This window comes from Sinohyriopsis cumingii, chromosome 8, assembly GCF_028554795.1.
Source record: "Sinohyriopsis cumingii isolate HCF-2022 chromosome 8, ASM2855479v2, whole genome shotgun sequence".
Classification (NCBI taxonomy): Eukaryota; Metazoa; Mollusca; class Bivalvia; order Unionida; family Unionidae; genus Sinohyriopsis; species Sinohyriopsis cumingii.
In genome coordinates, this window is record NC_142968.1 from 75561186 (window position 1) to 75573735 (window position 12550).

Sequence of the window (12550 nt, forward strand, 5' to 3'; positions counted from 1 at the left end):
TGCGCGTGCTTCCTTTTCGTTGCAGACGTTTAATTAGGTTCCGGATTTTCATGAAGAGTATTGACGTAGAGAGGACGGAAACGGCTGCATTGTCTTTTTTGAGTGTTATTGGTTAATCATTTGTTGAAACGATTCTCTACTCTGTGTGTGTGTGTGTGTGTGTGTGTGAGAGAGAGAGAGAGAGAGAGAGAGAGAGAGAGAGAGAGAGAGAGGGAGAGAAGGGAAATAGACAGACAGACAGACAGACAGAGCGAGGGAGGAGGAGAGAGAGAAAAGGATTATATGGTAGATATTAATCTAAATCAAAGCGGAATAATGTCTTAGGTCAACTGTAAATCAAAGCGGAATAATGTCTTAGGTCAACTGTAAATATATTAAAATATTATAATTACCTTTTGTTGGTTAGTCATTTCGCTTAGTTTCTATTCCACACTAAAATTCAATGTACTAATCAATGTTCGGAGTGGCATGTATACAAAACTGGTGTAATATCCCATTAGTTCTTGTTCTGCAGTTTTTCAGTAAATAATTTCACTTAATACGGCTGCTTTACTTTAGTACTTTATATTAATATTCGTTTTCATTCGATGAGGAGAAAAGTGTTTCACGTTTGTGATCATTGAGTAGAGTAATGAGTCATAACGAAGAACTCGCAGAAATGGGATACAAGGAGCTGGGGAGAGCGAACCGAGATAGATGGGAAAGCGATGTAGATAAAGATATTTTGGAATGAGAAAGACACTCGTAAAGAGGCAGAAATGAATTTGACAAAAACAAAAATGAGCAGCAATCAGAAATGGAAATAATGGATGGTGAAAAAATAAAGGAAATGGAAGGATTAGCAAATGGGAAATTATCGGTAGAAATACAAGCTGTGTTGCAAGCAGAAAGTGAGAGAAAGACTTACAGAAACAAACAATGTTAGACGTAATAGAAATAGAGAATAGGACATACGGGATGGAGCTTAAATGGGTGATATATAGTTGTTAATGGGTACATTAGATGGATAGAACAAACCGCTGATGCGAAAAACTAAAAATGGTAGGTTGCACCCCTTTTGACTTGGACACGGCAACACAGACAGCTATCTGAATTGATCTGAGAGCTAAATCACTGCGCAGAAGTGGAACAGATATGATTGGCTGCTTCCCTTTAGCTGTTATTCTCGCGGATGCTTACAAAGTTTTATAATCATTTGATTCTCACGATTATGCAAGATACGCACATATAAATGACATTCTACACAAATACAGTTTACATCGTACACATAAATATAAATGTGAGTTATTATAGTGGAGCCAGCCATATGCGCCTGTATGTACAAAAAAAAGATAACTTGTGTCAACGGATAATGTTTAATGTCACACTTAAAAACAGTTTACCAATATCTTATTTAATCTGGAAAAAAGTAATCAAATTGTCCTATTCTAAAACAATAATTTCTTCAGAAAACAAGATTATTGTTGGAACGCGGGGAGAGATGTTTAAACTGCAAAGATATGGAACTTAAGCTATTAAAATGTTCATTCTCTTAGTCAATATGCATAGCTACAGACATACAGATGGGTAGACATTGAGATGGACAAACATTTCCTAAGAAAATTTATTTATTTTCATTTAAGTTAAGAAGTTCAAATATTTTCTGAAGTTTATAGAAGAAATTACATACTTATGGCAACATACTATTCTTTAATAATCGATTCATTTCTCACAAAATGTCATATTGTCTCCGCCTCTATCTATTATTTATTCATATTTTTATATCCCCATGGCAAGATTGTCTAAATATTGTGAATAAGAAAACATTTCGCTATTCTACAGTCAGATTTTACCATTTTCTTCATAACAGCACAGAAATACAGAAATTAAGTCCATAAATACGTAGCTATTTCTTTATATCTCGTTATACGAGACCAACTCAAAAGGGCAAACATGAAAATTTAAATAAGATTCCATTATGTCGATATGTCCAAGTGGGTTCTCCAGTATACTGTACGTGTGAATAATTCTTATAATCGGCGCATTACTCTGTGTGTGTGTGTGTGTGTGTGTGTGTATTAATGGATGGGCTGATTATTTTATTGAAGGACATACGCGCATCCATTCTTCCATTCGCTTCAAGAAAAAGTATTATCTCATCTTTATTGATATCATTGATATCAGTCATTTTGAGTTATTGATTTAAGGCTATGTGATCGGCTGCGATATGGTGTAGAGCGAATGATTCATTCAAGGCTATGTGATCAGCCATGATTTGTGTAGAGCGAGAGATTCATTCAAAAATATTGGAACAGCCATGATCTGTGTAGAGCGAATGATTCATTCAAGGTTAATGGATCAGCTATGATCTTGTGTATAACGAGTAATTGATTCAATGCCATTGGATCAGCCATTACCTCATATATAGCGAATGATTCGTTCAAGGCTATTAGATCAGCTATGATCTCATATATAGCTAATGATTCATTCAAGTCTATGGAATCAGCTATGACCTCATGTAGAGCGAAAGATCATTCTAGGCTATTGGATCAGCCATGACCTGTGCAGTTCGAGCAATTCATTCAAGGCTATGGGATCATCGATGATCGTGTAGAACGAGTGATTCATTCAAGGCTATTAGATCAGCTAAAATCTGGAGTAGAGCGATACATTATACAGAGCTATTGGGTCAGCTGCTATTTCACGTAGAACGAGGTACAAATGTGCGATGCACGTAGTATCAATGTATGTAAAACTATTTTTAAGAAACAAATTGCAGAAAAAAAATCACTCTTCTATTCTTCTATAGGACTCACGGTACTAATTCAGTTCCCATAGTAAACCTATGCAAACACCTTGATATTAAAAATTCAATAACTTAAATTTTTTGAGTGCTCACGATTAAACCTATATTTATCAGTATAGATAAAACCTGGATGTCAGCTTCTGTGTTGAGGAAAGGATATGAGCCGCGGCATTTTCTGGACCTGCACGTGTTTGAAACATGTGCTTTCAATTCCGCACCAAAGAGGCAGGTGCTAATTTTAGTAATGAGTGTTTCAAACTCAAGACTGTTTAAGTTACTGAAATTGAAATTCCATCAATAAAACAAGGTCTCTTACAAAAATCACTTACAACTAGGATAATCTCTCAAAAGAGTCTTTTTCCTAAAACATAACTTACATTAGAAACCAATCCTGGTCAGCCAAACCCATATATACTATATTTTATGTTCATTTCCAGGCTGGTTCCCATTTTTCTGCATCATTAGTACCGTGTTTCCTTTAGCTGTGATGACCCACGTTCATCATCATCATCAACAACAACACCATTATCATAATCATCACGGCAATTAGAATCATCGCCGTCGTCGTGGTCATCATCATCATCATCATCATCGCACTTATTAACAGTATAACAAAGATATAAATGCGCACTCCTTTTAAATGATCATGTGTCTCCATAATTTGTATCACTTGCATTGACTTCCTCCTCTAGAATACTCAAGTGGTCCACAAAACACAATTAACCTACTTGTTAGATGGGTCAAGTATCCTCAGTGTTTTTCTAATAATTTATTACGAAGCTCTGTTTTTCGCTTAACACTTATGCCTTCTAATAATTAGCTTCTTCTTTCACTGGCCATGTTGGAACAGAAGGGCTATAAAAACTCTTATACAAAATTAGCACTAAAATTCACTTTCATATAATACATTACATGTAGTTAGTAATTACATCACTGCGGGGGGAGGTGCTGTGCTTTTCTTTCGATACAGCATATTTTGTCATTTTTGTTTCGCAAGTTAATTAATTTTTTCAAATAAAATGGGTGGTGGGGTTGCTATAATTTATATTTTTAAAAAAAATTAAATTTTTTTCAAGCTCTGAGAGCTTGACATTTTGTTTTTTTAAAAGAGCATAGGCCTTGCGCATCTACCCACCCCCAAAAATGAAATGGTGGAGTCCATATTGTTGTTAGCGTAAACTGGTTATCATACATATACTCTCTACCACCGCCTGCACTAACACCAGAACCCCGCATCGTTCCTTTTCCTCCTACTGCTGCAACTACTAACATTACTAATTCATCTGCTGCTGCTACCATTATTTCTGCACCCCGTCAAAGTCAGTGCTGCTGTTGCTAATGCTTGTATGACCCTACGTCCACCACGAAATAAGCTCATATATCAGCGACCTTCTCAGTACATGGTGCAAATGTGCGAATACGCTATGGATGGAGACCAAAATGATGACCCGAGACAAATGAGGATAAAATAGAAGAGAGAAAAAAAACAAATTCTGTGCAGTACAGTTATCTGATTCATGTTTCTTTTACTGAAGTAACTATGCACGTGTTCATAGTGCACGGCTGGATGAGAGAGACAGACAGACAGACAGAGACAGAGAAACAGATACAATTTTTAGATACATTTGACTTGGTTAAAATGCTAGTCAAGATTATACTGATGCTAGTTGCACGCGCAGAAATATTCTTTGTAATAATAAGTACACACATTTGATGGCAACATTTAGTATGTTTTAACGTGCTGAAAAATGTTTCGAAACATGATTATGCAAAACGATGTAGAATCAGAGTTAATGATTCAAGATAGAAAAACGCAAGAAGATAAAATATCCAAAAGTTCTAGGTAGGAAGCATACAAACTGTAATTGAAAGGAAATGGAACCAGTTCTGTGTAAAATTCTGAATAAATAAAAATATGTAAAAAATAATAATAATAAGAAGAAGAAGAAGAAGAAGAAAAAGAAGAAAAAGAATTATTATTATTATTATTATTATTATTATTATTATTATAAACTTTCTTCGTATTGTAGGCTGCTGCACAAAAGTAGATATAATTTAATAAGGGGTACATTATTTTATTTTGATAGTAATATTAATAATAATAATAATAATGACAACGCAAAAGTCATTACAGATAAATACAAGTATTCCTTCTAAATTACACTCCTATACATCAGGTGACTTTCGCTTATTCGTGCTGACAATATTTTTGTGAACCACTTGAAATAGTTTACAAGCATGCATAAAAATCTGAAAATTCGCTTTAATGCCTGATAGGTCATCCACATATGTTCAATTATGAGCATAGCAGTATGTAAGATAATACTTTATATATATATATATATATATATATATATATATATATATATATATATATATATATATATATACATAGGATGGATTATAATTTTGGAAATTTTTATAACATATATTGTATTAAACAATATAATAAATTAAACAAAACACAAAAATACATGATGAAAACTAAGGAAAAGAAAAAAAATATAAAAATTAAATTTACGATCTCATAAAGAATTGTGAACATAAAGCTTTTAAATGAAAAGAACAATGAACACAATGCATTTATAAACCAAAAAAATAATAAAATTCAGATTAAAAAATAAGAAAACTGTTTTTGATATTTTTGATTGCTTTGTTGTTTTTGGGGGGTTTTTTAAATATTTTTGTCTCTTTGTTAAATTGTTATCAAATTTATTTCATTTTATAAATAAAAATCATTAATTTTTTATTTATTTTATTTTTTTTTTTTTTTTTTTTGCTTTTTATTTCTGTTATTTTGCTTGTTTACAATTATTGGTTTTAACTTTGCATTTGTTTTTAATCTTAAATGTTAGTTATTTTATACTTTTTAAACCTAATTTATAATTTTCATTTTAAGTTTTAAACATTTGGGGAATTTTTTAAAGTCTCTTCTAAGTGTCGGAACTTAGGTATGATTTGTAGTCTTGGGACATATTCTATAATATATAGCAAACGGGATTTTCTTTCAGTCTCTGCTAAGACCGATGATGTTCTGATTGATACCTGCGGGTAGACCATACGCCTTTCAGTGAGCTACCTCCCTTTGTAATGATAACTCCAATGCCTCAACGATGTAAATTAGGTGGTAAAATGTCATTTTAAAAACTGCATCACACTCAGTTAGTGCTGAATTTGTGCGATCTTTTATCTACACTGGCTTTAGTGCAGAAGGTGAGATTTTACCAAATACGAAGGAGGAAAACGCCAGGGATTCATTACTTGCAGAAACAAAGCACAAGGATGAAGATATGCTGACATCCGTTAGTCTCGAGAGACGATGGAAGTACGCCCATGAGAGATGTCCCGGTTGTTGGTTGTGCAGCGTCTACTGTGGCTATGGAGTCCAACAAGGGAGTGGCAATCCTCGCTGTACTTGCTGAACTTGAAGTTTGAGTCTGGTGTGGGTTGGAGTTGCTTCTTCTTCCGCGGCGTTTTATCGGCTAGCAAGCGTAGGTTGTCCTCGCCGGCTTTCAGACCAGTGATGAGAGCATGTCACCAACTAGACCAGTCTAGAGCAAGCTCTTCCCAGGTGTTGACATCGATGTCGAGGACTTTCATATCGCGCTTGCAGACATCCTTGAAGCGGAGATCTGGCCGTCCGATTGACCTTTTGCCAGAGGCAAGTTTCGAATAAGGAAGGTCTATGGGGATTGGTCCGTCATCCATCTGACGTACATGGCCCGGCCATCTGATGCGAGGTAGCGGAGGAGTGTGACAATGCTGGGAATCTTGGCATGTTCAAGCGCCTCGTTGTTTTTCACTCAATCGCTCCATGTGATCCCTGATATGCGTCGGAGCCATCGCATGTGAAAGGCGTTCAGTCTGTTCTCATGTGAGGCGTACAGGGTCCAGGTTTCACTGGCGTACAGGAGAGTGCTTAGCACACAGGCACTGTACACGGAGATCCTAGTGTTCAAGGTCAGCATGCTGTTGTTCCACACTCTCGGCAACAACCTAGAGAGAGTTGTTGATGCCTTTCCAATCCGCTTGGTGAGTTCACAATCGAGCGAGAGGTTGTTGGTGACGGAGGAGCCGAGGTACGTCAACTGACTGACTACCTCAAGTTCGTAGTTGTTGATTATGATGCTTGGTGGATCCGCGTCCTGTGCCATCACGTTGGTTTTCTTTGGCTGATGCTCAACCCAAACTCATCGCATCCTTTAGCAAAGCGGTCCACTAGGCGCTGTAGCTCAGCTTCTGTGCAGGTGGCTAGAGCAACATCGTCTGCGAAGAGCATGTCCTTGATGGTTATTTCTCGCACTTTGCACTTTTCCTTCAGTCGCGTCAGGTTGAACAGTCTGTTTCTGATCGCGTGTGCAGGTAGATCCGTTCTCTGGACGTCCCTAAGGCGTACTTGAGCAGGACAGCGAAGAAGATGCCGAAGAGCGTGGGGACAAGGACGCAGCCTTGCTTCACTCCGCTGCAGATGTCGAAGGGGTCGGACGTTAAGCCATCGTACTCTACTGTGCCTTTCATATCGTCGTGGAAGGACTGGATCATGCTTAGCAGCTTTGGAGGGCATCCAATCTTCGCCAAGGCTGTGAAGATTCCATCTCTGCTGACCAGATCGAACTTATTGGTGAGGTATATAAAGGCTAGGAAAAGGGTCTGTGTTGTTCTCTGCACTTCTCCTGCATTTGCCTGATGGTGAAGATCATGTCGAGCGTGGACCTCTCTGCGCGGAACACGCATGCGAGTCCGGATTCACTCTGACGTACGGTGTTGAAGATATCATTGTCAACACGCTCCTTCAACTATAAATAGTCATCGATTCGGCCATCTTGGTACTTTTAATGTTAAGTTTGTTGAAGATATAGTAATGCTATATCATCAGGTTGATATGGATGTGTGTCATATTATCGTTGTGGTCCTGTATGTCATATCGTCCAACTTATATATAATATACTAACGTGTGGTTCTCCTCGTCATTTGTTTTTGACATTACTGGCCGGTGGAGTAGAAAAACCATAGAACTTGAATACCCCATCAATATTTCAACCACCAAATTACGGGATTTTGGCGGGTTACAACTTCTAATTTATAGTTCGTGTGTCTCGACACGACGACCACTCCAACTCGTCGAATTTTAAAGTTGCAAGCTACCCAGAGTTCACAGGTTTAAATATCAACAGTCTGCTTCAAAGAAGCCAACATTTTCGACTACGATATAAAATGTTTGTTCAGCTAACTTTTTTCCACTTTTATTTCTGCTGGTGACACTTTGTATTAAAATATTACTTCCTACTATTTTATGACCCGCCCCAACACCAACCTCCCTTTGCAGAATAAGCTCGAGATGCCCTCGTGTATGTTGTAAGACGCGATAAAAATGCAGTTTGTAGAAAAATGATTTTGTATTTTAAGTATTTTACCCGTTTTACCCGTTTCCGCATTGATCTTTGCTTTGTTTGCATTATTTATGTCTAAAAAATACTCGGCTCTGCATAGCCATCATTATGCTGATGTGCCGTTGATCCACATGCCTGCCTTTATATATATATATATATATATATATATATATATATATATATATATATATATATATATATATATATATATATATATATATATATATATATATATATATATATATACATATTGGCAATACACTAACATTCGTTGGAAACCGACGTCATTGGTACAACAGTGACGGCATTCAATTAAAGAATAGTTTTTTAATTTCCAATAAACTGTGCGATTGGTTGGTATATTCACGTCGGCACGGTTCATATTTCGTAAACTGTATGAAATATTTATTTCATTATCGTTTTTTTTAAATGGATTTAATTCTGAATATAATGTGTAAATCACTGCTTAAAATTTCGCAGAGAATATTATATTATATGACTCAGACGATGTACAAGATCTATACTCGTATACTAACTCAAGAGCTTTTAAAATATACTTTAGTCTCTTCCGTGTCTAAGTAATTCACCATAACGTGCAGTGGCAAGTACATTGTGAATATTTTTGTGGGGATCGACTTTTAACGTAGCTTTAACATATTTAGTCAAATCGCTACGATGTATGCAGTGTAGCAGCTTATATTGTTTATATTGATGAATAACACTGGAGCATCATGCCGCAGACATGTGGTATCATGTTCCACCCAGTCACGTTATCCTGACACAATGCTTACAAGTCCTAACACCACCGGGGTTTGAGCCTCCCGCATCCGAGGCTCTAACCACTTAGGCCACCGGAGCGGTCTAAAATGTGAAAGAAAAGACACCGATTTTCCACTGAAGGAAACATTTATATCCTTATCATATAAAATACATGTCCAGACCAAAAGCTTTACGTGAGAAGGACAAGCTGATTAGGAACTCTATCACCAACATGGTCGCTCCTTCTTCCCATTTATGCACCTCTTGGTCACAGTTTAGTCTACATGGACTGATCATACATTGCTGAGTATTTTCCTTAATAATCGAAATTGTTCTATTTTAAATTCGTACATGTGAAGCTTTATTTATTTGCTACAATACATCTGGCAATTCGAAATGATGTAGGCTTAAGATCAGCTTGCATAGATATGCAATACAAAAGTTCTGTATCTCGATTCTTTTATCAGTTTTTATATTGACTTTCGTTAAGTGCATATTACCTTCCTTAACTATGTGTATGTGTATGTATAATTTTTTTAAACCATTTGAATTATAGTGTATTTGTCCGACAGTTCGGACGTTATATTGTCATGGAATATTTTGCTTGTTTTGACTATGTGATATCGCTCCAAACGGTAAAATATATTCGATTGCTACACTTTCCGCTTGGATTGATGCAGTCCCAGATCCACAATACATGTGTCTGTTAAGATCACTCCTGATCGACCGGGTCACAAAAGAAGAAAAACAATGTCAAAGAAATATATGTGATTTATGCATAAAGCAGGAATATAAACTTTTAATATACATGCATTTTTTTTAGAAATGAGGCGTAAAGTTTATCAATACTGCCTAAGTATCGATGTCAGACGTCAGACGTCACAGTAAATAACCGTAACGTCATACTCTTTAATGGCCAACGTGTCGGACTATGAATCCATGTGCTTGTTTGTACAATAAATATTCGCATCTTGAAAAGTATAAATTTGAAACCATACAGTTGTACGCTTTAGTAAAGAACATTTATTTATTCATTTATTTATTTATTTATTTATTTATTTATACACTATGCATTCTGTTTGGAATCGTCAGCTTCTTCCATTTGTCCCGAGCAGCATGTGCAGAAAATCAACATCACTGTTAGTGTACATTTAGACCACTCCTGTTATTTAGGCGAAACAAACATGTGTCTTGGTTGTAAGTTGGCGCAGTATTTTACACAAAAATAATTCCCTTTGTTCGCCGGAAATTTCTTTCGCCAGAAAAGAAACCGCAATCTATTCGGACCACCTCGGCTATTTGTAACATTGAATTGACCATATGACTGACAAAGAAAATGCGAAAAGCCTGGCTTGATAGTTTGCGAGGCCCCGGGTGTCATGGTGGCAGCGGCACAAGACAGGTGGAATAACTGTATTATGCCTAATTTTTTATCAATTGGAACGAATCCGCCTTGCTCGCCTTGCCTAAGACCGGACCAGAATTGCAAATCAAAGAAATAATTCGATACATTCGAAACTTTTCGGTCAAACCTCGTTTCATAAGTGATCTAGGTGGTCCGAACAGCAGATAATGGCAGCCACTGATATACGTTTGATCTTTTATCCATATAATACAACCTAAGTGGCGAATGCGTTGCTGTATCACATGCCAACCCTTTTTCTACATATCCAGACTATTTGCAGAATATGTTCAGCAACATCTCAAACGTTTGCAATGTTGATGTTTCTTAAAACACTGAGTGTTTTTTATCGAATATCAGGGTACAACGGATGCTGTCCAAGTTAATTCCTAACAGTCAATGGACAGTTATTTCTGCGGTACACTTGGTTAAAGATTCTAACTTGACTGAGCCGGCTGCCAAATTGTATTAGGCAAAGAGTCTGATAATTTTCATGTCAAAAAAGCAAGATATTATGATTTAAAATATCACATTTTATTAGGAACTTTACATAAATCTGACATTTTTATGTGGCGTTACTAACAGATATTCCGCAGTGAACGCTGTATTATTGTTATTATTATTATTATTATTATTATTATTACTCTGTCATCAAAACGACTCAATCAAATGTGCATACAGCGCAATCGACATTTATCCGTCTACTTCAATAGAAACATGAGTTAATGCTGAAAAGAACAATCTATTATGAATATCTAAATTGTGTTTAATTTTTGGTTCATGATTGTAGGTTGTACGTATCATTTTGTAAACAATATTACATACCTAACATTGTCCATGATTGTGGATTTGTACTTCAAGATCGTGGAAATTTTGTAAACATGTTTACATGGCCTTAGGACCTTGGAAGTTTCTATATGTCATCTTGTTGACAAATTTGATTGGAAATTGACACTCATCCTGGTTTTGTTTAAATTGTGTCTTAGTTTTTACCTAAAGGTAGTGATCAACAGAATTATTAATTTCTACCTTAACATCTGTAGCGTGTAGCGGAACAAATGTTTAATTATGTTCAATTTTTTAGAGGATTTATTTGTTTCATTTATTCTTTGGAATTACAAAGTACTCATTGATTTTAGGACTAAATCACTATTTCGAATTATTGTAACTTCATTCAAGGACAGTCTGAAAATTATCATTGTGATAAAACAAGAATATTGGCACATAGTCACATTTATGACCATAGGCAAATCAACACATTTAAGATTACAACATATTCAGAACACCAGTTAAATTCATTCGGAACACTATAGTTTCGGACTTGTGATAGAATTATAATGACTATTTGAGATTTGATTCAAAATGCCTTTGACATTTTCACTTTATATTCTACTGAAATAAATTATTTCTTGAATTGTAAGATCAATTTAAAATTCTCTTTTTAGGGTAAGTTAAAGATGCAAATTCGTAACTATATATATATATATATATATATATATATATATATATATATATATATATATATATATATATATATATATATATATATATATATATGCGTATTTATATTAGAACATAATTTTTGTAGTAAAAGTAATAAGATTGAAATTTTCTCTAAATTATATTAAAAGTAATTTTTGATCAAATTATATTGAAAGTAATTTTTTGCTCAAATATCTTGAGATGAAATTCCTTTATTTCGGTATTACAATTATATGCTATTTAATAAAGATTGAGACCTTATGAGCAAAAGGCAAAACTCTCTTGCACTATATATTTCCTTTGTATCTTAAGTCAGCAAAAACTACACTCGCTACACTCGTTGTGTAAGTTGCTGAATTAGCGGATACCTAAAATTCCTGACTAACTAAGCTATAAGCTCCGCGCAATGATGTGGTAAAATTATCTATAAAATGACGTACATAGACCCAAACGATAGTCTGTAAGAAACGATGAAGCATCACTTCGAGATTCTGGCGTAACACAAAAACTAGACGTATGATCATTTTTGGCTGCGTCCTAAGGAACTGTGTATAAAAAACCTGGGGATTTGTGGACGAATCCGTCCATTCCACGGAATCTCAAAGAGGTTTGTGTCGTTTCAGGTAAGATTGTCGTCTATGTACAATTTTCTATTATATAGTATAGGGATTTTTAGTGTTAAGATGTTAATCTAAGATCGGTACGTTGCAACATTGGACTATTTTAATATCT

General features: G+C 35.4%; 1 protein-coding gene across 1 annotated transcript; it reads right to left on the reverse strand.

Moving 5' to 3' along the window:
* Positions 1–7111: 7111 nt before the first annotated feature.
* On the reverse strand, positions 7112–7519 carry LOC149793851 (uncharacterized). Its single transcript, XM_089969057.1, has one exon. It carries the CDS (start codon positions 7517–7519, stop codon positions 7112–7114), a length of 408 nt encoding a protein of 135 aa, XP_089825183.1.
* Positions 7520–12550: the final 5031 nt, after the last annotated feature.